Source organism: Scyliorhinus canicula, chromosome 4 (assembly GCF_902713615.1).
Source record: "Scyliorhinus canicula chromosome 4, sScyCan1.1, whole genome shotgun sequence".
Lineage (NCBI taxonomy): Eukaryota > Metazoa > Chordata > Chondrichthyes > Carcharhiniformes > Scyliorhinidae > Scyliorhinus > Scyliorhinus canicula.
In genome coordinates this window covers 80,607,996-80,635,970 of record NC_052149.1, presented here as the reverse complement: position 1 = coordinate 80,635,970, position 27,975 = coordinate 80,607,996, and the positions used below count along the sequence as shown (strand labels likewise).

The 27,975-nt window shown below is 44.6% G+C and overlaps 1 protein-coding gene across 1 annotated transcript; it reads right to left on the bottom strand.

Moving 5' to 3' along the window:
* On the bottom strand, positions 1 to 27,643 carry LOC119964713 (actin-related protein 2/3 complex subunit 5-like). The gene is made up of 4 exons (XM_038794597.1): positions 27,402 to 27,643; positions 6,944 to 7,016; positions 5,733 to 5,909; positions 1 to 438 (listed from the first exon to the last, which is right to left on the bottom strand). Exons 1-4 carry the CDS (start codon positions 27,539 to 27,541, stop codon positions 376 to 378), a joined length of 453 nt encoding a protein of 150 aa, XP_038650525.1. The 5' UTR covers positions 27,542 to 27,643; the 3' UTR covers positions 1 to 375.
* Between the last annotated feature and the right edge of the window lie 332 nt (positions 27,644 to 27,975).

The following is a 27,975-nucleotide window of genomic DNA, read 5'->3' as shown; positions in this document are numbered from 1 at the left end:
TGCATCACACATTCATATACTGTACCTTTATTCAATCAATCATTTAAAGTAAAAAAGGATAGTTTTCTGCAAAGAAAAATCTCCAATTTTCTGGCAAGTCTTTTTTTAAAATAAAACAGCTTCAGAAATGTTCTTGTTCAGATACAAAAATTGTACTAAATACTGAGTTTATAAAACCAAATTAAAATTGCATCTTTGATTCTGGTTAACTGACATGAACAGCAATAATTACATATACATACTGGTCATAAAAAGCAAGCCAACTTTTTTTTTAATGAAAGGAGATTATATGACTCCAGTGTTGCACGAACTGGTTCTTTTGGTCTCGGCACCAGCAATTCCTCTGTACCAGACAGCTGCTCTTGGTTCCATTGCTCAAACAGTTTTCCTTGCTGTTAGAACTCGCACTACAGATCCCACTCCTCCTGCTGCTAATACCTAAGGAATAAGATATGCAAAGTGGTAATGGCAGTTTCAACAATAATTCTGCTTAGAATTTTAAGCTATTAAACTTTTATTTATGGGGGGGGGGGGGGAAGAAAGAGTAGGAGGAAATGGGTGACGGGAGAGTAAAGTGGTAGTGAGTCCTCTTCAAACCAATAATTCCTCACGTGCAGTGTGGTGATGGCTGTGATGCCACCAAGAATGGGTTGCTCAAGGCAGGGACAGTAAGCAAGGTGCATCTGACATCAGAGGTAAGTAATCACCATTCATGACAGCCACAATGTGCATCAACACAGGCACAGCAGTGGCTGCAGGAGGCTTGCCCCATGTCACACTTTTTACAAATAGAGGCTCCGTTTACATGATCTTTCAAAAGAGAAGTGCTTCCACAGGCTGCAATTGTCAAATTAAATATCTGTAGTCTCCTGAAGGAAAGCCTGTGCTCTGCTGGACCTGGTAGCCACACATCATGAGTGGTTATGAAAAGTCACTATGCTAGGATCCCAAAGAAGGTTCTACAAAAAACAAAATCCGGGGGGGGGGGCTAGCCCTCCCAAACCTACAATTCTACCACTGGGTGGCGATGGCCGAGCGAATAAGGGGATAGATCCAGGAGCCAGAAGGCGAGTGGGTGCGCGTGGAAGAGGTCTCCTGCATGGGGACATTCCTCTGGGCCCTCGCCACGGCAGCACTCCCATCCCCGCCCAAAAAACACTCCAGTAGCCCAGTGGCGATAGCCACCCTCCAATCCTGGAACCAACAACGGCAGCAATTTGGCCTGACCAAAATGTCAGACAAAGTTCCCATCTGCAACAACGTAGGTTCACATCAGCACTGACTGACGCCACCGTCAAAAGGTGGGGGCAGGACGGAGGGACACTGACAGTCAGGGACCTATACACGGACGGCAGGATCGCAACACTGGACGAACTGACAGAGAAATTCCAGCTAGCCAGGGGAAACGAGCTAAGGTATCTACAGCTCAAAAACTCCCTACAAAAGGAGGCAAGGACGTACCCACAACCGCCACGACAGACATTACTGGAAGAATTACTGGACGCAAGCATACTAGATAAAGGAAACTGTAGCGTCATGTATGACCGAGTGGTAGAGAGGGCCGACACCGTACTGGACGCAACAAGTAAGAAATGGGAGGAGGACCTGGGGATTGAAATAGGGTGGGGACTCTGGAGCGAAGCACTGCACAGGGTCAACACCACCTCCATGTGCGCAAGGCTCAGTCTGACGCAGTTAAAAGTGGTACACAGAGCCCACTTAATGAGTATGTTCTTCCTGGAGGTGGAGGATAGATGTGAATGATGCCAAGGAGGCCCGATCAACCACACCCACATGTTCTGGTCTTGCCTCAGGCTTGCTGGGTTATGGACAGCCTTCTTCGAGGCTATGTCCAAAGTGGTGGGGATGAGGTGGTGCCATGCCCTAAAGTGGCGGTCTTCGGGGTTTCAGACCAGACAGGTCTACTCCTAAGGAGGAGGGCGGGATGCCCTTGCCTTTGCCTCCCTGATCGCCCGCCGTAGAATCCTGTTCGGGTGGCGGTCAGCAGCACCACCCAAAGCTGCAGACTGGCTGTCCGACCTCTCGGAATCTCTCCAAATGGAGAAAATCAAATTCGCCGTCCATTGGTCAGACTGCGGCTTCCACAGAACGTGGGAGCCATTCACCCAATTGTTCCGGGACCCGTTTGTGGCCAACGAGCAATAGCCAGGTAGCCAAGAATTATGGGAAAGTCGCCAAGCATGAGAGGGAGAGATAGACCGGGAGAGGGGAGGGGTACAGCTAAACCTAAGAGGAAAGAAAGGCGAACCACGGGGGGGGGGGGGGGGGGGGGGGGGGGGGGGGAAAGAGGAAACAGACAGGGAACAAGAGAGGAGAACCAGGGAGATCGGGGGGGGAAGAGAGGCATTGTCACAAGTAGGCTTCAAATGAAGTTACTGTGAAAAGCCCCTAGTCGCCACATTCCACACCTGTTCGGGAAGGCTGGTATGGGAATTGAACCGTGCTGCTGGCCTGCCTTGGTCTGCTTTCAGCGATTTAGCCGTGCTAAAATACAGGCGAAAGACGGGAGGAACAGCTGAAGCGGAGGTGAGTGCGAGACGACAACGGCAGCGAGATCTGTCTGTGAGAAGCAAGTGACAACACCAACACCAAACCCATTCGAGTACTGCCCTCCGTAATTGTTTCTCTAGCACCCAAATGTATATTTACCTCCCCAGTCTCCACACCGCCCCACCCCTCCCCCCGATAAACAGTTGTCTACTTAAGTGTTGTAAATAATTTTGCCAGTTGTACAGAGTTGCTGCTGATGAGCTGGTGCACAATACCCTAACAGTTATTCTATTTTATTTTATTATTACTTTTTTTATTGGTATGTTTGGGTGTGCGCTTCTCTTCTATATATATATATATATATATATATATATATATATGTATATATAATATGTATATATATATATATATATTTCTTATTCTGTGTACATAATGGTAAATATATCTTGTTCAAAAACCCAATAAAAACATTTATAAAAAAAATGAAAATCACTACCACACCAATTTTTTTCCCTTGCCTCTGGATCCTTCTGGGACAACAGACGTCCCACTGATTTGAGGGCTCGATTATAGGAGACAAGGGATATCTCCTTTAAACTGGCCGTGAGGGACCCCACCACATGAATACTGAGTGCATCATAGAGTAAACCATCACAATGTTGACGAGATGCAGCAATATGGATGGAGGTGCCCTTCAATTTTCGCCAGCAAGTGTCTCCATAATTACAATGTTGTATTGCAAACTACACAATGCATACAGAGGAGTGAAGGCAGAGAAGGATCAACGAGCTCTGGATGAAGTGAGCATGAAAGAGGAAGATGAAAATGGGGCACCCAGTACCAGATCAGCCAATTATACGTTGCTGTTCATGATGCCAAGGATGTCCTAATATTGCAAAGGTTCATCTTGTGGAAAACACAAGGAACAAAATTCTGCCGTCTGCTCCATATGCATTAAACAGTCCTGTAATCCTCATTCCTCCAGTGGGCCATATCATGTACCAACATTCAGGATGAAACAAGGAAAGAGTAAATTAGCACCAAGATGCAATGATAAATAAGACGTAGAAGCAATACTGATCAATACATTTTGTGGCATCATTCAAAACTTTACATTTTGCCAAACATCCGTGATCACACCCTTGATGAATTACAATTCTTGAGCTTTGCTACATTGTATATGAAATGAAAATCGCTTATTGTCACGAGTAGCCTTCAATGAAGTTACTGTGAAAAGCCCCTAGTCGCCACATTCCGGCGCCTGTCCGGGGAGGCTGGTACAGGAATCGAACCGTGCTGCTGGCCTGCTTTAAAAGCCAGCGATTTAGCTCAGTGAGCTAAACCAGCCCCTGTGCATATTGTGCATCCTTTGAGGTATAGACATATTGCTCTGCTGCCTGGGGAGATGTTTTTCATCTATACCTGCTGGATTTAGAAGCCAAAGAGTTCTGCCAAGTGTTATTTCTCGTGCAAAAACACAGGAATGACTTGACCATCAGGTGAGACAGCATGCCATTACTGGATTGGGGAAGAGTGCAGCTGCTTTGAGTGGAAATGCCCCCTCTTATCCAATCCTGAGCCAACCCCTTCATCCCTTCTACCACTTGGTTGCAGACCAGTCTGGTGGAGATCAGTGGCATGTTGGAGGGTCACAGGGACTGTATGGCATCAACGTTTAAGGCCGCAGAGAAGATTGAATCTGTACAGTCATGTTTTTACAGACCTATTTCAGAGTCGTGCTTGAAGGTCCATGAAGGCGGTCACTCTACCATGGTAAACATTCTTTTGTTGAAAGCGTACCAAGCACATCTTCAGTACCTGGCTACGTTGCTGATACATCCCTAATATTCTCCTACTCAACAACAGCACCTCCAGGATGCAGCTTCAGTGTTTAGCTGAGCAGAGCTTGGAGAGGATTATGCTCCCCAATGTGGACTGCACCACTGTCCCCGTCACCAGTGTCTGCTCATGCTCACTTGTGGGGGGTGAATCACCAAATGAAACGACAACTGACTATCAAAGTGGATCCACTAAAGTGAGAGTATTTGACTGGTGCATGTCTGTATGTCCTATGACCGTGCACCCTCAGAATAACTGAGGTCCTCATGCTGTACAGAAATAATAAAATCCCTGAAATACAAAAGAAAGGAATATTATATCATGGCAAAGCCACAATTTTGACAACCATCTTCTCTTAGTTTAGTCGATAATGAATTAAAGTAAGCATTTGCCTGTTAGATGTATCTGTAATTCTGTCGCCAGCTATCAGTGAGATCCCTAGCTCACCAAGAATGCAGTCACTTATTTCCAGGGTCTCCTCCTTGGGATCAGTTAGCTGGACTATTTGCAGCAGTCCACCTCCAGACCTGTCCCTCATGCTTTTCACTCACTTCTAAAGAGGTTAGAAAACAGACCTGTGGATGAGTGAAGGTCAAACATTCACCCAATGGATGCAGTGCCATCAGTGAAGGTGACTGAGACAAATGCATTAAATTTCATAGGAATTAGAGTAAGTGGCACTGATGAATAACTAGGGATCTGAAGAAGTGCACAGCAAGTGAAGCTGGGAGCAACTAATAGTTGAGCGTGAATGAATTAATGTGATGGAGAATGCTTAGCAAGTTAGAGTGAGAGGGGATCGGAGCTTAAACCAAAGGGTATCGTTGACTCAGCAATTTACTCACTTTCCCTAACCTAGTTAGGCAATTAAACTGCTTCCCACATGGCTTTCAAGACTGGGACACAATTTTTCTGCTGTTCTCCTCCTCAACCATCCGCAACCAGGTCTTGTTGATGAACTGCAGGTTTGTCCCGTTGCTGGGAAAAATATTTTCTTCCTCCTCCTGACTGCACCTAGTAGTAATTCTAGGAATGTATCATTAACTATGGGTGTTTCCCTTGCTCCAATGTTCATCATCCCTTCTGACCACCTTCAATTTCTGTTTGCACATTTTCCTTTTAAATATAGAGTCATGGCGATGTGCATCACATCCACTGCACAGCTTAGGGACACAAAACCCAGAAGGCAAATTAATTAATTGAAAAAGCTGCTGGGTAAATTGCCAAATTCCATGCAACTCCCCCTCCCTACCAGAAACCACCATCATATTAATATTGAGGCCATAGTTTCCCCAGAACCTACCAAGGTGGGCTACGCTCTTGTATAGGAAATGCAATGGATTCATTTTTCATACATTGATAAATACTAAAGCTCCACTAACCTTTTCATGCCATTGTAGTAAAATTGCACTGCTATTATCTGATGGTTTTTCAAAACCTTTGTAGATGTACTTCATCAGGAGGTCAATGCTATTCTTGTCAAGGGATTGAACGGCCTTTTCAATATCATTACTTTTAAATGAAGTCAACACTTTAACAACAGTAGCTTCTGCCCGATCCTGTTAAAGACAAATAGAAGCTTCATCAGTGGTAATATTATACTTACAATTGTTACAAACTGAATAACACATATTTCTTTGCTTTAAACAATAATAGGGCAGGGGGCATTAACTTACTACCTCCACCAAATAGCTTGTACTATTGAGGTCCCCAGATTTATTAAACTTAAGTAAATCAGTGGAGTGGAAAGTTATATAGAGTACTTTCAATAAGGCAGCTCACAAAAGGCTTTATCTGCTTCCCACTCCACAACCTCCCCCTTAACAACTCAGATGCATGTTATGTGCATTTGCTTGGGCAGACACAACATGCAGTTCAACTGTATATAAGCATAAAGAGTAAGGCAGCATGGTGGTGGTGGTTAGCACTGCTGCCTTACAGAGCCGAGGACCCAAGTTTGATCCCAGCCCCAGGTCACTGCCCGTGCGGAGTTTGCAAATTCTCCCAGTGTGTAGGTCTCATTCCACAACCCAAAAAGTGCAGGATAGGCTGACTGGCCACACTAAATTTCCCCTTAATTGGAAAAAAATAATTAGGCACTCTAAATTTATTTTTTTTAAAGCATGAAAAGTGACACTATGATACACAGATCACTGTCCCACATGTTGTAGATTGTGATAGCACATGCCCCAATTTATTCAAGTGCAAAACCAATGCCAAAGTGGGTCAGGATGTACACAGATCAGAATTTGAGCAAATAATAGTAGTTTTGAAGTCAGTGTTTTTGCTGCTAAAAATTCAATTAGGTCTCAATTTAAAAAAGATCTGCCAAATGTAAACTATGCCATTCACCAAACTGAATTAAATCTACTCAGCCTATTAATCTAAATTTTGCACATTAATCCAAGTACAAGTCAAATTGAAATCTAGCCCATAAAGTTGACAAACTTAAGCAGCAAACAAAATCAGTACATCAAAATATATCAGTTTTCCATCTCACATGAATTTGGCAAACAGATTGGATCCTAATTGCAAGATTCTTGGAAGTTTCAAAATGTTGCAACGGAAAGGATGTTCAATCCTTCAGCCTTACCTTAACAGCTTGGTTCTTTGTATTAATCGGGGGATTTTTCAATGCTGCTTGGAGAGCTGCATTTAGATTTCCTGTGCACAGATATTAAGGATAACAGATTTCATATTTCACGCATAGGAATACAGGACACTGGGGATTATGCACACTCTCTTTGAAGTAGGACTATGACATCTTGTACACCCACATAAGAGGAAAGCCTTAGTTTGATGTTTCCTTTGTAAGATGGCACCTCTAGAATTGCAGTGTCACTCCTTCAGCAGTGGAGTGTTAGTCTTGATTTTTGCATTAAGTCGTGGAGTGGGATTTGAACACAATCTTCTGAACAAAGGAGAAAAATGCTATTACCAACAGAGCCACAACTGGGCCATGCTCAAGCACAGAACAAAAGAGAGGCAGTCTCTTCACATTGTCTTGCTGTCAGGGTTGGTACAGTGGCTAGCACTGCTGCCTCACAGCTCCAGGGGCCCGGGTTCAATTCCCGCCTCGGGTGACTGTCTGTTTGAAGTTGGCATTTTCACCCCCTGTCTGCGTGAGTTTCCTCCGGGTGCTCTAGTTTCCTCCTACAGTCCAAAGATGTGCAGATTAGGTGGACTGGCCATGCTCAATTGGACGAAATCTGTCTGTGTAGAAAGTCCCGCACCTGTAGGTACCTAAACTCATTCCCTCTCACCAGCCCAAATTTCTCCTCTAACGCCCTCATGCATGGGCAGCACAAGTGGCTAGCACTGTGCTTCACAGCGCCAGGATCTCAGGTTTGATTCCCAGCTTGGATCACAGTGTGTGTGTGTGGAGTCTGCATGTTCTCCCCGTGTCTGCATGGGTTTCCTCCCATAGTCCAAAGATGTGCAGGTTAGGTGGATTGGCCATGCTAAATTGCCCCTTAGTGTCCAAAAAGGTTAGGTGGGGTTATTGGGCTACGAGGATAGGGTGGAAGGGGTTAGGTACGTTTTGGCGCAGCCATTTGGGCGCGGCCGTTTTGGCGCCAAAATAACATTTCTTTATTTGTGAATTAGCCTCAGGTGAGTTGGCTGCTGGTGCGGGTGCGTTGAGTTGGGTGCTGGTGCGTTCTATCACCATCTTTTTATATATTTTTTAACTAAACCAATTCGCATACCCATATGATGGCTGAGGCAGTATCAACGAAACGTGGTAAAGAAAAATTTGTTTATAACGGATTCCTTTACGTCTTTGACAAAACAAGCAAAGGTGACAGCGAAGTGAAATTTTGGCGTTGTGAGCAAAAAAACCGGTGCAAAGCACGTCTCCATACTAAAGCTGCAAACGTGGTGAGGCAGCTGAACAGCCATTCGCATGATGCTTCTGCTGCACAAGTAGAGGTTGCACTCGTGAAAACTAAAATAAAAAAAGAGAGCACAGGAAACCCTTGAGGCACCAACTGTAGTTGTTAATGAATGTTTGACAGACATATCCCAAGCTAGTCTACCAGCCATTCCTAATATATCTGCTTTGAGGAGAATGATAAGCAGAAAGCGTAATTATGTATTGAACGCCCCCACCAATCCAAGTGATTTACAACAATTGATTGTGCCAGAATGCTACAGGATATATGTCCCTCAACCAGGAGTGGAAGAAAATTTTTTACTTTGTGATAGCGGACCAGGTCACGACCGGATATTAATCTTCGGAAGACAGAGCTGGCTACAGCACTTATTGACATCTGATATGTGGTTTGCAGATGGCACATTCAGTATTGCTCCCAGCCTCTTTTCTCAGATTTATGTAATTATGGTAAAAAAACACGGAGGAGTTACTCCTACGGTTTATGCTCTTTTGCCCAACAAGCAACGCACCACATATGCGAGAATGTTCGCATTATTGAAAGAAATCGAACCCAACTTGAAACCCAGTTCAATCGTCTGTGATTATGAACAAGCTGCGCACAGTGCTATGAAAGACATATTCCCTGATGTTCAAATAAAAGGATGTTTTTTTCATTTAGCTCAAAATATGCAAAAACATCTAGCTAGTATGGGGTTCCGTAGTTTGTATAACACTGATCCAGATTTTGCGTTAAAAGCTAAAATGATTATTGCCATTGCCTTTGTACCTTTGAACAAAATCGATGAATATCTGGATGCTTTAGCGACCCAACTGCCGCAAGAACTTCAAGATTTACTCAACTGGTTTGAAGATACATATGTTGGTCATCCGAACAGACGAGGAAATGGTAGACGAACACCTTTATTTCGCCCTGAGATTTGGAACCTTTATCAGAGAACATTAAACGGGGAAGACCGCACAAACAATAATGCGGAGGCAGCCCACCGTCGATTGAAATATGAACTTGGCATGCATTATCCCACCATATGGAAACTAATTGATGGCCTGCGTAAAGTACAGAAAGGTAGAGATGCATATTATGAAAGGTTACTAGCCGGCCATGAACCGCCACAAAAACTAAAAAAGTATAGAGATGCAAATAAAAGAATACATGAAACTGTTCTTAAATTTGAAAACATGGATGCTATCGAGTACTTGAGGAGCCTTGCTCATAATTACCAAATGAACTAACTAAAGGTTTTTTAACTTTAGTTTTTAACTAAATGAACTAATTTAAGGTTTTTAATTTACAATAAAGATAAAATACATGAAAGTGTTCTTAAATTTGAAAATTTGAGTACTTGAGGAGCCTTGCTCATAATCACCAAATGAACTAAACTAAATGAACTAATTTAAGGTTTTTAAATTTACTTGCAACAATTTGCAACAAGTTACTAGCCACAAAAACTAAAAGAATTTCTGCCGTCTGTGCCCAAACGGCCGCGCCAAATTGTCCCATGGCGCCCAAACGGCTGCGTCCAAACGGCCACGCCAAAACGGCCGCGCCCAATTGTCCCATCCCCGGGTGGAAGTAAGGGCTTAAGTGGGTCGGTGCAGATTCGATGGTCCGAATGGCCTCCTTCTGCACCGTATGCTCTATGTTCTATGAAGCTCCCTTCCAAGAATAAATCCCCCATCCTCTCAATTCCAGCCCTCCGCCATGCTCGGAACCCACCATCCATATTTCCCGGGGCAAACCGGTGATTGTCGCAAATTTGGGACCAAACTGATGCTCCTACTCATTCCACGTACCTTCTCCATTGGCCCCAGATCCGCAAAGTCGCCACCACTATGGGGCTGGTGGAATACCGTGCTCGCGGGAGCAGCAGGGGCATCGTAACCAGGGCTACCAAACTGGTCCCCCTGCACGAAGCGGCCTCCATCTGCCCCCAAACCGACCAGCAACCACCATCCACTTCCTTATCATAGCTATGTTGGCTGCCCAGTAGTAATTACTGAAGTTTGGCAGTGCCAGCCCCCCTTCCCCTCGGTTCCTCTCGAGCGTCACCCTCTTCACCCGCGGGGACTTTCCCGTCCACAAAAATCCCATAATCATTTTATTAACCTTCTTGAAAAAGGACCACGGAATGAAAATGGGGAGACACTGGAAGACGAACAGGAATCTCGGGAGGATCGTCATTTTAACCATCTGCACTCTCCCTGGCTAGTGTCAGCGGGAGCACATCACACTTCCGGAACTCAGTCCTCATTTGTTCAACCAACCGAGACAAGTTCAACTTGTGCAGACGGCCCCAGTCCCGCGTCACCTGTATCTAAAACTGTCCCCCACTAGCCTGACCCTCACCCTATCCTCCTGGCCCCTCGTCCAGACTACAAACAACTCACTCTTTGCCATGTTCAGTTTGTACCCCAATCCTTCAGGATTCCCATGATTTCATCCATCCCAGCCACGTTGGCGTACAATGAAAGTCACACTCAACCCAGTCAAAACCATTCTCCGCATCCATTGCCATAACTACTTCTACCTCCTTTCTCTCCGGGGGCATCATAATCACATTCAGCAGCCTTCTTAAGTTGGCCACCAGCTGCCTGCCCTTAACGAACCGGTTTGATCTTCCATAATGACTTCTGGCACACAGTCCTCAATCCTAGCCGCCAAGAGCGTGGCCAGAATTTTAGCATCTACGTCGAGCAGAGAGATCGGCCTATAGGACCCACATGCTTCCCGTTTCAATATCAGGGAGATGGTGGCCTGTGACATCGTCGGGGGTAATACCCCTCTGTCTCTTGCCTCATTAAAAACCCTAGCCAGCACCGGCCCCACTATCTCGGAGAACGTTTTGTAAAACTCCACCGAATACCCATCCGGCCCCAGGGCTTTACCCGATTGTATTGCCCTCAAGCACCCCAATATTTCGTCAGTTTTGATCGGGGCCCCCAACCTGTCTACCAATCCCCTGCCCACTTTTGGGAAGGTCAGTTCCTCCAGAAAGTGTCTCATCCCCTCCCGCCCCGGGGGAGGATCCAAGGTGTAAAGCTTGCTATAGAAGTAGAATTTATCCCTCAATCAACATCACAAAAACATATTATCTAGTCATTATCATGTTGCTATTTGTGAGAGCTAGCTGTGTACAAAGTGGCTTCCTCATTTCCCACATTAGAACAATGACTAAACGTCAACTGATTTAATTGGCTGTAAAGTGCTTCGAGACATTCAGAGGTCCTGAAAAGCACTAGATAAATGCAGACCTTTATAAAAGTAATTTTACATATTTCAGAAAAAGATTTGGGGTTGGTTAGCTCAGTTGGTTAGATGGCTAGTGTGTGGTTCAGGATAACACCTGATGTGATGTTTATTGAGGGATAAATATTAACCATGACACGGAGTGAAACTTCCCTGGTCATCTTCAAACTAGTGCCATGTTATCTTTTACCTTCACCTGAAAGGCAGATGGGCCTTGGTTTAACATCTCATCTCAACAGCGTGGGTTCAATTTCTGTTCCAGCTAAGGTAGACTTGGGATCTACCTCCTTGCCTTGCCCCTAAGAGTGGAAGGCAATGGCAAATCACTACCGACAAAAACGGGCAAGGAAATTTCTCTGGATAAAGCATCAGCAGTCGAGCCAAGGACCTGCCTTTAGAAACAGCACTTCTGAAAAGGAAATAAATTTAACTTCGAACTTATCTAAAAATAAAGTAATGCGAGATAGTGGATGAATATAACAGCTCAGCAACGTGATTAAGAATTAGTACAAGCAGAAAAGCTCATTTCGGGGAGGCACATTCGTATTCATTGATTGCAAGTACAAAGGAAACTGAATGACCACAACTAAATGCTCAGTAACTGTAAGACTGTAAGAAATAGTAACAGGAGTAGGCAATTCAGCCCTTCGAGCCTGCTCCGTCATTTAATGAGATCATGGCTGATCTAATAGCGCTCACTACATCCACATTCCTGCCTTATTAATTTCTCTACTGGCTAAAAACCGATCCATCTCAGTTTTAAAAATGTTCAAGGATTCAGCCTCCATAACTTCCTGGGGTAAAACATTTAATTTGTCTTCCCTATTACCTTCTGCACCTGTATGCTTGCTTTCTGGGTTTTATGGACAAGGAACTACAACCCCCCCCCCCCGAACCCCAAAGTCCCTTTCTGCAGTCTCTCTCCACTTAAATAATAATCAACCTTCTCATTCTTTCTTTCAAAATGATAAATCTCACATTTTCCCACATTGAATTCCATTTGCCAATTTTCTAACTACTCACTTAACCTGTTAATATCTATGGAAATTATTTACATCCTCCTTACAACCTGCCTTCCCTCCCACCTTTGCATTATCTGCAAATTTGACCACAGTATAGTCTGTTCCTTCCTCCAAATCATTTATATTGTGAAAAGCTGCAGTCCCATCACTGATTCCTGTGGCACTCCACAAGTTACTGCCCTCCAATCTTAGAAAGGCTTACTGCTACTCGCTGCTTCCCGTTACTTAGGCAATCCTCTTCCCTGCCAGAATATTAACTCCAACATGTGTGGCACCTTACCAAATGCCTTTTGAAAATCCAAATATACAACACTAACTTATTCTCCTCTATCTACTCTGGCTGATAGGTCCTCAAACAACTCTAGTAATTTGTCAGACATGATTTACCCTTCATGAAACCACGCTGATTATCTTGATCAAATTATGTCTTTACAAATGGACTGGTATACTCTTCTTCGTAATTGATTCTAATATTTTTCCAATAATTAAAGTTAGCGTAACTGGCCTGTAGTTTCCTGCATTCTGCTTCTTCCCTTTTTGAAGGGTACCACATTGACAGTTTCCCAATCCTTTGACACAGTTCCATAATCCAAGGATTTCTGGACCAACACATCCACAATCTCTGTAGCTACCTCCTTTAAGATCCTGGGGTGCAAACCATTAGGTCCAGGGGACTCATCAGCCTTTAATGTCATTAGTTTGCCTAAAACTAATTATCTGGTGAAGGTTACTGTATTTATTTCCACCCCCGTAACTTTTACTATTTCTGGGATCCTTGCAGTATCATCTACAGTAAAGACTGATGCAAAATATTCCTCTGCCATTTTCTTGTTCCCCATAATTACTTCTCCAGTTTAATTCTCAGGGGCCAATGTTTTCTTTTACTTCTCGCTTCCTTTTAATATACTTAAAAAAGCTTTTGTCTGTTTTTATGTTTCTCGCTGGTTTGCCCTCAAGTTTAATTTCTCCTTCCTGATTTTCTTCCCGTCCATCTTTTCTGCATTCTGAATAACTGCATCCCATTCTTCTGGCCCACCACTGATCTTTGCCATGTTATATATTTCCACTTTCAACTTAATACCCTCCTTAGCTTTCTTGCTTATCCATGGCAGGTTCTTCCGCCTCTTAAGAGTCTTTTCTCCTCACTGGGATGTATTTTTGCTGAGAGTCATGAATTATTTCCCTAAATGTCTGGACAATTGTGACACTTCTGCATTGTAAGGAGCCATTCGGATCCATATCCTAATATTTTAATTGGCAACATCCAGTCACTCGAGTTCCTAAAGTTTCAAATACCAACTTTTCCAGAGAAGTTCAGATAATCCGAATGCTCAAGTGAAGAAGACAGGTTGTGATGTCTGACCAAAGTCAAACAACTTATTTCCCCATTGTTGATACCGTGGAGTGTATTATACATGTCTAGAGATTTAATATTTGAGCTTCTTTCCAAATCTCAAAATATACACTTCTGCCAGGTATTAAAATTTCTAGTCTAAAAATGAATGCAGCCTAGGGACTTCCGGTGGCAGCCATGAGAGTGGGCGGTCGCACATCCACACCTCATTAAATGCCCTTAGCTGCAGGATCCCCAAAAGCTTTCTACCAGGAAGCCATCTGGGCTTGGTGCCTTCCTGCCTACATCGCCCTCATACCCTCCATCACCTCTACCCGTCCAATGGGTGCTGCCAACCCCTCTATCAGGTCCTGCTCCACCTTGGGGAACTCCAACCCATCCAGAAATGCCTCATTCTCTTCCCCCCCACTCCACCCTGGCCGTTGGCTCCGATTCATATAACCTCTTTATAAAGGTCCTCGAAAACCCCTTTAACCCCCACCAGGTCTAAGACCACTCTTCCCCTCCTATCCTTCACCTTTCTAATCACCCTCACCTTTTTTCCGCTTCTTCAGTTGATGAGACAACATCCTTCTCCCCATACTCATAGACTGCACCCCTGGCCCTCTGCAACTGCCCCACTGCCTTACCCGTAGACACCACCACAAAATCCACCTGGAGTTTCGAGGAGTGGAGGATACATGTGGGTGGTGCGCAGGTGGGCCCGCGAACCATGGCCACATGTTTGGGCCTGTCTGAAACTGGAGGGATTCTGCCTGGGGTTTGCTGACGTTATCATCGACTTTACAGAGCAGAACGAGGCCATTTGGCCCATCGAGTCTGCATCAGTCCTTACAAAGAGCACCCCACTGAAGCCCACGTATCAACCCTATCCCCGTAACCCCCACTTAACATTTTTTGGACACTAAGGGCAATTTAACATGGCCAATCCACCTAACCCGCACGTTTGGACTGTGGGAGGAAACCGGAGCACCCGGAGGAAACCCACGCACACACGGGGAAAACGTGCAAACTCCTCACAGACAGTGACCCTGCCGGGAATCGAACCTGGAGCTGTGAAGCAACTGTGCTAACCACTATGCTACCATGCTGCCCATGTTATATCTGAGGTGCTGAGGGTGAAGGTTGTCCCGAGTCCAGAAATCACAATTTTTGGAGTGTCTGAAGACCGGGAGTCCAGGGAGCAAGAAAGGCTGACGTCTTGGCCTTGGCCTCCCTGGTAGCTCGGAGACAGATCTTGCTGGAATAGAAGGACTCAAGGCCGCCGAAACTGAGGTGGGTGTACGATCTCACGAATTTCCTTAGTTTGGAAAACAAAATCAAGTTTGCCTTGAGAGGGACTGTGGAGGGGTTTGCCCGGAGATGGAAACCGTTAACGACTTCTTCAAGGATAGTTAAGAAGTCAGAAGTGGGAGACTCTGGGATGAAAAAAAGAGGCAGGGTGGGTGGAGGGTAACAGCAGGGAGGGTGGGGGCGCAGAGGTGTTCGTCATTTATTTGTAATATGATTTCCTGTTTGTTCTATTTTTGGTTTTGGATGTGTTTGGCAATGCCTTAATAAAAACATTTTAGAAAATGAATGCAGCCATTTTGGTGTCTATTGCAAACAAATCTGAAACATGACTTTGACCAAGATTCCTTTCAATAGCGAAATTATTTTAAAATATTCTCTTAAATTCCAGCTGCAATTTATCCTCAAAAAGATGGGCAATGGTGTTCTGGTATATTTGGATACAGATACAGGAAACAAGTCTGGTTAACTCAGGAACTGACTCACCCGTCAAAGTCACTCAAAGTTGAATGTATGAGGAGACAAACCTCATGTCCCGATGAGAATGCAATAGTTTCACAGCTTCAACACTGCACAGCACAAGCTGAGGCTTCCGGTGTGGCTGGGAATAGACAGCTGCAAGTTCACACTGTACCATCTATATTAACCTTTCAACATCCCCAAGAAGCTTTCTGCTATGCAACCTGTAAATCATGGCTGACTTTCAACAATTAAATTATAAAACAACATACAATGGAATCCATAGGGTTCTTGATATATGGCACTGAAACAGGCCATTTGGGCCAACTAGTCCATGCTGAGGTTTACGTTCTACTCGTACCTCCTCCCATCTTTCTCCACCTAAATCTATCATTGTATCTCTCTATTCCTTTCTTCCTCATATGCTTGCCTAGTTGTCCCCTCAAATGCACCAAAATATTTGCTTACCCTGTGGTAGCGTGCTCCACTGCATCATGCAGGCTACAACTCCCCTTCTGCTCCGTGACACATTAACCCAGCACAAATTGCACATTAGCGCAGCCACTGGTCTGCAGTATGTAAAACATTTGTACACAACAAATTGAATAGAGCTAACTCAATTTTCTAAACAATCAGAGACTGGCCAATTATTTCAGTTATTCACTGTTATGTGAAGCACTGAGATATCCGTGATGTATGATATGGCACACGATAACTGAATAACATGTCTGGAAATTATATTTAATGTAATGAGATTCTGGGCTTCCTGCAGAGAAAAAAAACCAAAGGTTATAAATTAGAGCCACATCAAAATGTTATTAAAACTTCAGCTTCCACATCAAATGCTCTTCTATTGAGTAATACAAGAATGAGCATATGTGGTCATTTTGGGCCCAGGTTAGCTCTTTGGTAGTGCTCACCAATAAATCGCACTGCCCCTCTCCGTCCCCCAGTGCCCTGCAAATGTTTTCTCTTCAAGTATTTATTCAATTTCTTTTAAAACTTTTGTTTCATTTGCACCCATTAGCCCTTCAGGCAGTACATTCCTGATCATACAACTCACTGCGTAAAGAATTGTTTCTGCATGTCGCCTCAGGTTCACATTAAATCTGTGTCCTCTGGTTACCAACCCTTCTGCCTCTGAAAACAATTCCTCCTTATTTACTTTAACAAAACTGTTGATGGTTCTGAACACCTAGATCAAATCTTCCTCTTAACCCTCTCCACTCGAGAGAAACTCCAGCTTCTCCACATAACTGAAATTCCTCATTTCCAGTACTGTTCCTGCATATTTCTCTGCACCACCTCGAAACCCTTGACAACTTTCCTAAAGTGTGGTGCCCTGAATTGAACATAATAGTTGAGGCCTAACCAAGCTTTTGTGCTTTGCCTCGATTCAAGCTCTGTGCTTTTGCAACTTACCTTGATATTGTTAAAGAGATGCATGTCTAAACCAGCCGCAGGCTCCTTCATCCTCTTTACAAATATATAATTCAGTTGCCTCTCATTCTCCCTCCCGAGATTAATCACGTCACCACCTCACTGGAGAAAATGTTTCAAAATTCTTATTTTAAACCGTTGTTCTTAATTCATTCTTGTTATATCCTTAAATGGGCTTAACATGAGATACAAACTGGTTACAGTTAAGAATAGAGAACAATTAATCTGAAAGCACGCCAAAAGTTTTCAAATGAGCTCAGAGTCAGAAGCAGGAAAAGGGAAGCATTGAACGGTGGACAGAAAATAAGCTAATGAGCAACATTACCCAGAATAAGAGCATTCATGTGTGGGAGTCACAGTCACTTGTAGTGTGTATGTCTACACATCACAACACCCAAGTCCTCATTTGGCACCACTGACATCTGATGTCAGTGCAAGTCTCAAATTTCAGGTGACTATGGCCGTGCTCATAGCACTTCAAGCTTTTCAATGCAATGAACATCAACTCGACTGCCGCCATTACTGAGAGACATCAGTAACTACTGCTCCCACTGCTAGTACAGCAAGATTGCAAAAGATGATTCATATTTATAAAATGCCTTGCATCTGAACAACACCTCAAAGCAATTCCCAATTAATTACTTTGAGGTGAATTTAATATTCTGTAGGCACGTAACGTGGCTGTAAAAATAATCACTGATGGAGGGTGCAGGGAAATGCCAGGAGTAAAGCTGGCAAAGGCTTTGTGATGATGGGATGAAAGGCACCAACAAAGGCAGCCAACTACTAGGGAATATGGACTACTGCTACAGTAATTAGGAATATTGTTTAGGACATCTGATGGATGTCAGATATACCATCTCTCTCCGCACCCTCCACCCTAAAGATACCAGACTAGGTATGTGGTTTCATACAGTTTACAGACAAGCAGTTAGCTCAGAATTACCTGCCTCAAAAGCGACCTTTCACCCAGAGCGTCAGTAGAATTTAGGTTCTTATTCAAGGAGAATCAGAACATTGACAGATCTCTTGATCAAAACTGTCTGTTCCTTCATGGGTTTTAAGTGTAAGCAACTAACTTGTTGGACTTCAATTCACTTCAAAGGTATATTAAGGCAAAAACAGAGGCAGAATCACAAATGAAGATATTAGGAGAAAGTGAAAAAAGCTTTGCCAAGGTGGATTACTTTGAAGAAGGATCAAAAGCTCATCCAAGACTGGATGTTGGCCAAGCAGTCGGAAAACACTGATGTCATCAGGATGGTAGCCAGTGGACCTGGGTGTCAACATAAGTTTGATGCAAAGTGTTTAAAATATATCACTAAGGGACAGGACAGGGCACAGATGAGAAAGAGGTAAGGCCCATACACAAATTCAGAGGGGATCCTAAAAATAATAGAACAGGGTGGAAAGAAAAGCTCATGAGGAGGAATGCTCTGAAAGGTTAGAACCAGGCGAGGGCAGTCCTTATCCGCTGAACAATTAAGGGGTTGGTGCAAGAGGTAGGGCTACAGAACTGTTGAGAAGAGGGAGTATAGAAACTGCACCATGTTCACAGTCAGAATTATGCTCTGAAACTCTTCTTTATATCAAAAATGAGTTTTGAATTTATTGGCCGAAACCCCTAATTGATTAAAAAAGGCCAGGCACATTCCCATGATTTAGAATCATAGTCAAAGAGGATTGCACATATGCATCACTGTACCTGCTACATTCCAAATCTACTGAAATGGAGATAAGCTGTCTGCAAAGGCACTAGATTGTTTGACATTTTTGATACACCATACCCTCCCAGGGTAATTGGAGGTAGACTGAACATTTTCTGGGACCGAAAGTGGTGGCGTTAGGCCCATTCATGACTTAGGGATCTGCAGCGAGCAATGGTCTGATCAGCTGTAGTTATTACTTCACAGGATAGCTCTGATGTGCCCTATTTCAGCATCAAGCTTGCACGCTGATAAGACCATTTGAGCAACTGGTGAAGCTAGCTGCTTCACGCTGCTATAATGCAATAGCAACACCAGTGGTGTTCACCACTAACAGGATGTTGCCATCAAGCCAAAATGACGTTCTGCATATCATACAAGAGTAATGTAGTATATGAATTTCAGTATAGCATGGTCCTAGGTATGTAGGCCATATGGAGAGGCAGTGGTGTAGTGATATTGTCGCTAGACTAGTAATCCAGGGACTGGGGGTAATAATCTGGGGATTCCGGTTTAAATCCCACCACAGCAGACTAAATAAAATATTTGGAATTTAAAGTTTTTTTAAAATTTGTTCTTGGTATGTGGGCTTTGCTGCCTTGCCCAGCATTTGTTGCCCATTCCTAATTGCCCTTGAACTGGGGCAGTTAAGAGTCAACCGCTTCAACGTGTGGATCTGGAGTCACATGTAGCCAGACCAGGCAAGCTCAGCAGATTTCCTGCCCTGAAGGACATTAGTGAACCAAGTTGTTTTTTTACGACAATGGTTTCATCGTCATCATTATACTTTTAACTCCAGATCTTTCACCATCTGCCATGGTGGGATTCAAACCCGGGTCCCCAGAGCATTACGCTGGGTCTCTGGATCACTAGTCTATTGACAATACCACTGCCACCATGAAACCATTGTCTAAAAACTGATCTGATTCACAAATGTCCTTTAGGGAAGGAAATCTGCCATCTTTACCTGTTATGACTACTTTTGACTCCAGACCCACAGCAACGTGGTTGACTCGGAAATGGCCTAGCAAGCCCAGTCCTATTCAACCACTACGAAAACAGAAAGACGAACCACCCAGCATTGACCTCGGCACCGGAAACGACAATGGCAAACCCAGCCCTGTCAACCCTCCAAAGTCTTCCTTACTAACATCTGGGGGCTTGTGCCATAGTTGGGAGAGCTGTCCCATAGACTAGTCAAGCCACAGCCTGTCTGGTCATGCTCACAGAATCATACCTTAAAGACAATGTCCCATTCACCACTATCACCATTCCTGGATATGTCTGTCCCAACGGCAGGACAGACCCAGCAGAGGTAACAGCACAGTGGTATACAGTCAGGAGGGAATTACCCTGGGAGTCCTCAACATTGGCTCTGGACCCCATGAAGTCTCATGGTTTCAGGTCAAACATGGGAAAGGAAACCTCGTGCTTATTACCACAGACCGTCCACATTCAGCTGATGAATCAGTACTCCTCCATATTGAACACCACTTGGAGGAAGCAAAGGCGCAGAATATACTCTGGGTGGGGGACTTCAATGTCCATCACCAAGAGTGGCTCAGTAGTGGCACCACAGATCGAGCTGGCTGGGTGCTAAAGGACATAACTGCCAGTTTGGGACTGCAACAGGTGGTGACGGAGCCAACAAGAGGGAAAAACAGACTTGACCTCATCCTTACCAACCTGCCTGCCGGAGATGCATCTGCCCTTGACAATATCGATAGGACTGACCACTGCACAGTCCTTGTGGAGACAAAGTCCCTTCTTCATATTGAGGATACCCTCCATTATGTTGTGTGGCACTACCACCATGCTAAATGGGATAGACTTTGAACAGATCTAGCAACTCAAGACTGGGCATCTCTGAGGCTGTGGGCCATCAGCAACAGCAGAGTTGTACTCAACCACAATCTGCAACCTCATGACCCGCATATCCCCCATTCTATCATTACCACCAAGCCAGAGGTTCAATGAAGAGTGCAGGAGAACATGCAAGGAGAAACATCAAGTATATCAAAAATTGGCTGAATGCACTGGATACAGCAACGGCTATGGGCCTTGACAATATTCCGGCAATAGTATTGAAGACTTGAGCTCCAGAACTTGCCACACCCTGAGCTAAGCTGTTCCAGCACAGCTACAATACTGGCATCTACCCTGCAATGTGGAAAATTGGCCAGAAGTGTGACCTGTACACAAGAAACAGGACGAATCCAACCCAGCCAATTACCGCCCTAAGAGTCTACCCTCCATCATCAGCAAAGTGATGGAAAGAGTTATTAACAGTGCTATCAAGCAGCACTTACTCAGCAATAAGCTGTTCATGTACGCAGTTTGGGTTCCGCCAGGGTCACCCAACTCCTGACCTCATTACAGCCTTGGTTCAAAGAACTGAATGCCAGAGGTGAGGCAAGAGTGACTCCCTTTGACACCAAGGCAGCATTTGACTAAGTAAGGCATCAAGGAATCCTAGCAAAACTGGAGTCAATGGGAGTTGGGGGAAAACTCTCCGCTGGTTGGAGTCATACCTGGCACAAAGTGTGCTAAGAATTACACTGCCAACCAACTTAAAATGATCAGTCAGGCTCATAGTGTGGCTCACTTATACGTACTAGAAGCTGCATATATTAATACACAGGGTCCTGTTCATTGCAGAAGGAAAAAACATGTACACACATTGCGCCTTTCAACTAAAGAATATAGGTGACAGTCATTCCCTGGGTGTATTTTCCACGGCAATACCTCTACCAATCAGAGTCCACTTGCCAACCAATCAGCACTCTCTTCTCATGCAATATAAATTGTTGTTTCCATTATATTTGGTATTCTTGCAAATTGCACTGATGAGTGGAAGTTGAAAAGCTTCACCAATGTCTTTTCAGCAATGTCAAGTTCTATACTACCAAAAACTATCCTCTTTTTAAAATAAAAGAAAACTTGTTGCGTTTTGTCTTTAGTGGTCATAGAAGGTAAACATTTAAAAAATCATTGAATTGGCAAGTATATATCTGTTTTTTTTAAAAATCTGTTGCTGTGGGAAACTTGAATATAAACTTGCTGATGCTTCCCAATTTCAAGGACTTTGGCAAGGAAAGGGAATGTAGCAATACGATGACTGCAAGAAAGAAAAGGGCTATATGCATTGTTTTTTGTGAGGAAGCGAGCGACAGAGAAGTTGAGGGGAGCCAATACCAGGGGAGAAGGAACCATTTCCAATGTCAACTGGCCAGGACAGTGGTTTTGGGAGGGGGAGTTGGGGGAGTGGCTATAGTTTGGGCCCAGAAGGGAATTTGGGAGCGGGTGAGGGTAGACATCACCAGTTTAGTGGAATTAAGGAGGCAAGAGATGGATTTCATAGAGAAGATGATATCAGAGACAGAAATTACTTGAAGGATCCATGATTATAGCTAAGGTAGGGGAAGGTTTGTCTCGGTGGACATGCAGAGATGAAGTAGCAAAGGCTGCCGAATGGTCTCATTCTTCGTGACAAAAGAAGTGCACAAGCTCATCACACTTGTTGGATGTTTAAGCAGCTGGTTAGCAACGAAGAAAAGCTCGGGATTATCTTAGCATAGGTTTCCTCCGGGTGCTCCGGTTTCCTCCCACAAGTCCTGAAAACTGTGCTGGTTAGGTGAATTGACATTCTGAATTCTCCTTCAGCGTACCCGAACAGGCGCCATAGTGTGGCGACTAGGGGATTTTCACAGTAACTTCATTGCAGTGTTAATGTAAGCCAACTTGTGACACTAATAAAGATTATTAAGATGCTATTAGAAGTTAAAATGTGACCTGCTTTTCCATTGAAGAGCTACTTCCAGCACAGATAAAATGGGACAATTGGTCATTTCCAAAGATTCCTGGAGAAACACTAGATCAGGTTTACAAAAAAATAGGGACAAATTACATGCAGGCTCTCTGGAGGCCGCACGTAAACCTCCATTTTAAAACAGTAATGTGCAAGTGTGGTACTTCCCTATTCAAAATTAGTTGGGTTCAGGCTGAAGATCTTGCCAAGACTTTTAAAAAGTTATCACAGTGGTTATGGCATTAGGCATCAGTAGCCAGGAAAAGGTGGGGCACACCATTAGCCAAATCCACACTACTAACTTAAAAACATCAAGACATACTCAGTGGCTTTAAAATTACGTTATCTGTATTCAATGTATTCAGATGTTAGACAGTAGACTTTCCCCAATAACCACAAACCAACAGCCTTAACTTTTATGATTAGGAGTGAAAATACAGTGTTCTGCAATTCACTTCCACAATTTTCACTGCAAATTATCTGATGTAACATCATCGAACTGAGACATTAACTCTACGCTCTTATTTTCACAGATATCGATTGATCTGCGAAGCATTTCTAGCATTTCCTGTTTGAATTTCATATTTTCACTAGCTACAGTATTTTGTTTTCATTGACCATAAAGTAAAGGTTGGGTGTGAAGTACATCATAATACACAGCAAACAAGGTGAACCTTTTGAAAGCATCAATAATGCACATTTTGCACCCCCATGGCAAATAGGAATTATGTTTAAAGAAAATTATGTTCATAGAAAAGCTTCATCATTAGTAAAAACTTGACTCTTTATAAATGATACCTATATTTTGGTGGAAACTAAATGCAGGTATGACAAAGCAGCCATGGCAATGCTTAACTAAACACAACACATCAGGCAGCACTGTTAACACTGACATGTTTCATTTTTAAACTAAATTTAAAGTACCCAATTAATTTATTTTCTAATTAAGGGACAATTTAGCGCGGCCAATCCACTTACCCTGTACATCTTTGGGTTTTGGGGTAAGACCCACACAAACACGGGAAGAATGTGCAAACTCCACACGAACAGTGACCCAGGGCTGGGATTGAACCTGGGTCCTCGATGACGGCCGGAGGCAGCAGTTCTAACCTCTGCGCCACCCAGAACTGTGATATGTTTCTGTCTGTGTCACATTATCCAACTTGTATGGCAGACAGTTTGTGATCTGTTCAACACACTTCCAAGTTGCTGAACCATCTCTTCTACTGACAACCCACCCTGCCCAGTCATCTACATGAACAAAGCTGCAATGCCGGGAGACGCTGGACTGACATCTGCTGCAACCAATTACTAAATTATTTGCATCTCACCATATAATCATATTCTGAGCAATATGGCAATGCTGTCAGGGAATTCAATTCTGAATCCCCCTATCATGAGCACATTCTGATTTGCTATTCAAACGTTACACAGCAAGGCAACACAGTGACGCAGTAGTTAGCACTGCATGCCTCACGGCGCTACGGTGCCAGGTTCAATCCCGGCTCTGGGTCACTGTCCATGTGGAGTTTGCACATTCTCCCTGTGTTGTGTGGGTTTCGCCCCCACAACCCAAAGGTGTGCAGGGTAGGTGGATTGGCCACGCTAAAATTTCCCCTTAATTGGAAAAAATGAATTCTGTACTCTAAATTTATAAAACAAGTTACACAGCAAACTATCAATCATCTGCAGATTAAGAATATATTAGGCTGCAGTACTACAGGGGCCCTCCAACAACTCGACTTCACATGGGGCTAGAGAGGTTAAGTTCGTTGATCATGGAAGATATCACATAATAAACTGGCTCAGTACTCAATGAGATGTGCAGATGCATGTACTTTTCAGGGAGATCGCCAGGATCAAGAGCACGAGTGATAACCCAGATTGATTTTCCTCCTTCTTCCTAGTCCGGAACCAATTATGGTGTCGTTATCACCCTGTCCAAGGTAAATTCACTCAGTACAGTTGGCGTGCGCCAGCCCGTCCGGGTGAGTGCCCCCCCGCGCGCTTCGGCCCGTCCAGGTGAGCGCGCTTCGGCCAGTCCGGGTGAGCGCCCCCCCCCGTGCGCGCTTCGGCCCTTCCGGGTGAGCGCGGCCTGTGCGCTTTGGCCCCTCTGTGTGAGTGGCTCCTTCGGTCCGTCTGTGTGAGCGCACGTGTCCATCTGTCTGTGTAAGTGCGTGCGTCATAGAATAGAATCATAAAATTTACAGTGTAGAAGGAAGCCATTCGGCCTATCGAGGCTGCACCGCCCCTTGGCAAAAACACCCTACTTAAGCCCACGCCTCCACCCTATCCCAATATCCCAGTGAATCATTTTCTTGGACACTAAGGGCAATTTAGCGTGACCAATCCACCTAACCTGCACATCTTTGGACTGTGGGAGGAAACCTACGCAGACACGGGGAGAACATGCAGACGCCGCACAGACAGTGACCCCAGCCGGGAATCGAACGTGGGACCCTGCAGCTGTGAAGCAACCGTGCTAACCACATGCGACCGTTGGAGAGTTGATGATAGTGCACGGATACATCCATGTTGGGGCTGGTTTAGCTCACTGGGCTAAATCTCTGGCTTTTAAAGCAGGCCAGCAGCACGGTTCGATTCCCGTACCAGCCTCCCCGGACAGGCGCGGAATGTGGCGACTAGGGGCTTTTCACAGTAACTTCATTGAAGCCTACTCGTGACAATAAGCGATTTTCATTTCACGTTGTATTTTTATGATCCTTAAAAAAAATTAATCTGCTAAGGATCTCGGTGAGAGCCTCAGACTGTTTTCCACATAAATACTTCACAAATTAACATCTTCCTCCTTCTGCATGAGAAAGTGACGAGAATGTTTCAAAATGAGTACCTGTACTTCCTTCATCTTGAGAAAAGTAATTCTGCAGCCACCCTCTAGCTCCAGTCCACCTTCTGACAATTGAACTTGACACTATGCATCAATGTCCTGTTTGACCTTGAGAAGATCTTCAAAAGCCACATCTTATCCACCACTGGGATTGCCTATTTCGAGCTTTATATCACGCTCTGACTCTGGCCCCAACAATTACCTCTTGACATCTCTTATCGTTGGTTCACTCCTATTTCTCATCAAATGCTGCCCCTCTACAATATCATCCCAAAACTGTTCAAGTCCTACATGTACGTCAACAATATTCAGTTCTATTTTACCCCATCCCTCTCAAACTTTCCATTACCTGTCCGATAAAAAGTACCTGATAAGCAGAACTTCCTCCAAGTCTTAGGAAGACCAAAACCCATTGTTTTGGTCCCTGTCAAACTGCATTCCCTAGCCACTGACTACATGTCTCATCCTGGTCACCATCTGAGGCTGAGTTAGACAGTTCAGGACTTGATTTGATTTATTGTCACATGTACCAAAGTACAATGAAAAGTATTTTTCTGCAGCTGAGGGAATGTACACACTACATATGTAGTAGACAAAAGAATAATCAACAGAGAACATTGACAAATGGTACACTGACAAACAGTGATTGGTTAGTGTGGAACAAGGGGCCAAACAGAGCAAATACATGAGCATCCTATTTGCCTTCACCTGAGCTTTCAACTCCTCTATCGCCAAGATTGCCATGTACACCTTGGTAACATCACCTGCTACCACACCTACCTCAACTCATCTGCTGCTTAGACCCTCATCCATGCCTTTATTTGCTGTACATTTGACGCCAACATCTTACTTTACATCCTCCTCAAACTGTGCTGCCCATTCCCTAACTCATCACCCATGTTCACTGACCTGCACCGAGTCTCATTTTCTGACAACACCTTGGCCTCAAAATTCTTCTCATTGCTGTCAAATCCTGTGGCCTTGCCCCTTACTGTAACTGAAATCTCTTCAAGCTCTACAATCCTCAAGATCACTGGTTCCTCCAAATCTGATCTCTCGTTCATTTCTGATTTTTCACTTCTTCACCACTGGCTCCCAAGATCTGGGAACACCTTCCCTACACTTACCATTTCTCTTCATTTAAGATGCTGACTGAAGCCCACCTCCTTGAATGAGCTTTTGGTCCTGATGTGTCCTGAAGTCGTTTGAAATTCTGAAAAGAACTTTGTGACATTTCACGACATTAAAGGCACTAAATAAATGCAAGTTAGTGTTGATCAACTCAGTTTCATTAATCCAATACAATCTGCAATTTCTCCTGAGTTCCATCCTTCAAAAGGTCCAATCTTCTCCACTCCTGCCACATCTACCCTCACCAATATATAGTAACACACACCTAAACATACTGAAGTAAAATAAAGTCCTCACCTCCAAATCTCTTCACAACCCCGCCCCTTCTCTATCTGTGAATCTTCTGCTGTACCTTCTTTGCATATTTTAATGCAGCACTAGTGTCTTGACCCTGCACCCTGTGACATTCCTCTTCTTCCCCTTCAAAGCCGAATCTGCAGCCAGGTCCTTCAGTGAGTACAGTAGTTTAAATTTATTTAACCACCACTCATCATTTGAATACAATAACTGGGATTGTGTAAGAACAAGATGTCCTTGCACTAAATCTCTCAAATTAAATAAAGGTATTTTAATTAAAATGGCATTAAACGCAAAAGCACAAAAGTAGACCCTTAATGTTTTAAGCCGTTGAAGTGGAAGCAAAAACCACGCCCAGAGAGCATAGGGAAATGCAGCGAGTGCAGCCGTCAGGGGACTTCCTGAGTGGGCGGGCAGCCCCCCGCCCTGACTGCTCCCCACCGCGGCCTGAAGCCCAGGCCCGGCCGCCCGCCCGCTGCCCCCGCTCAACACCCCATCCTCACCGCCCCAGACCCCTCCCCATCCAGCCACCCCGCGGCCCAGCTCAGGAAGGATATTGCCTGATGGAAGCTTCCACCTCGGCCTCGTCAGGTCCGATCTGGTTCTCTCCTCCATCATCGTCGTCCACGTAGTTGTTCTCGTCGTAGTCATCGACATTAACCCGGCGGAACTTGTCGGTTCTGGTGTTCTTGGACATGTCGGGGACCGGGAGCAGCCTCAAACCCTCTCGCTCAGGAGCCGCCCGCCGAAGCCCAAAGTAAACGGAGGCCGGCGCTTCCGCACAGGGGAGGGGAATGGGGAGGAGCTGGGCCTGGCCGGGGAGGGGCCGGGGCCGGGTCGGAGCCGGGCCAGCCGTGCGCCCCCGCGCCACTCCTGCGTGTACGCGCGCCGAGACCCTGCCTGGTCACGTTTAGCCTCGGTCAGTTTTGGTGTAAGACAGTAAGAAGTCTTTCAACACCAGGTTAAAGTCCAACAGGTGTGTTTCAGACTTGGCTATAAGTTTCTGCTCGGTGATTCTGTGTTGTCGCCTGTCCTGAAGGCTGCCTTGTAGAATGCTTACCCAAACGTTCCGGTAAGTGTTCTCCAAGGCAGCCTTCAGGATGCGTGACAACACAGAATCACCGAGCAGAA

Coding starts and splice junctions, on each gene's coding strand:
- LOC119964713 (XM_038794597.1), bottom strand. CDS start 27,541: ATGTCCAAGAACACCAGAACCGACAAGTTCCGCCGGGTTAATGTCGAT. Junction 5,910..6,943: donor CAAAGAACCAAGCTGTTAAG/GTAAGGCTGAAG, acceptor TGTCTTTAACAG/GATCGGGCAGAAGCTACTGT. Junction 439..5,732: donor TACTACAATGGCATGAAAAG/GTTAGTGGAGCT, acceptor CTTATTCCTTAG/GTATTAGCAGCAGGAGGAGT.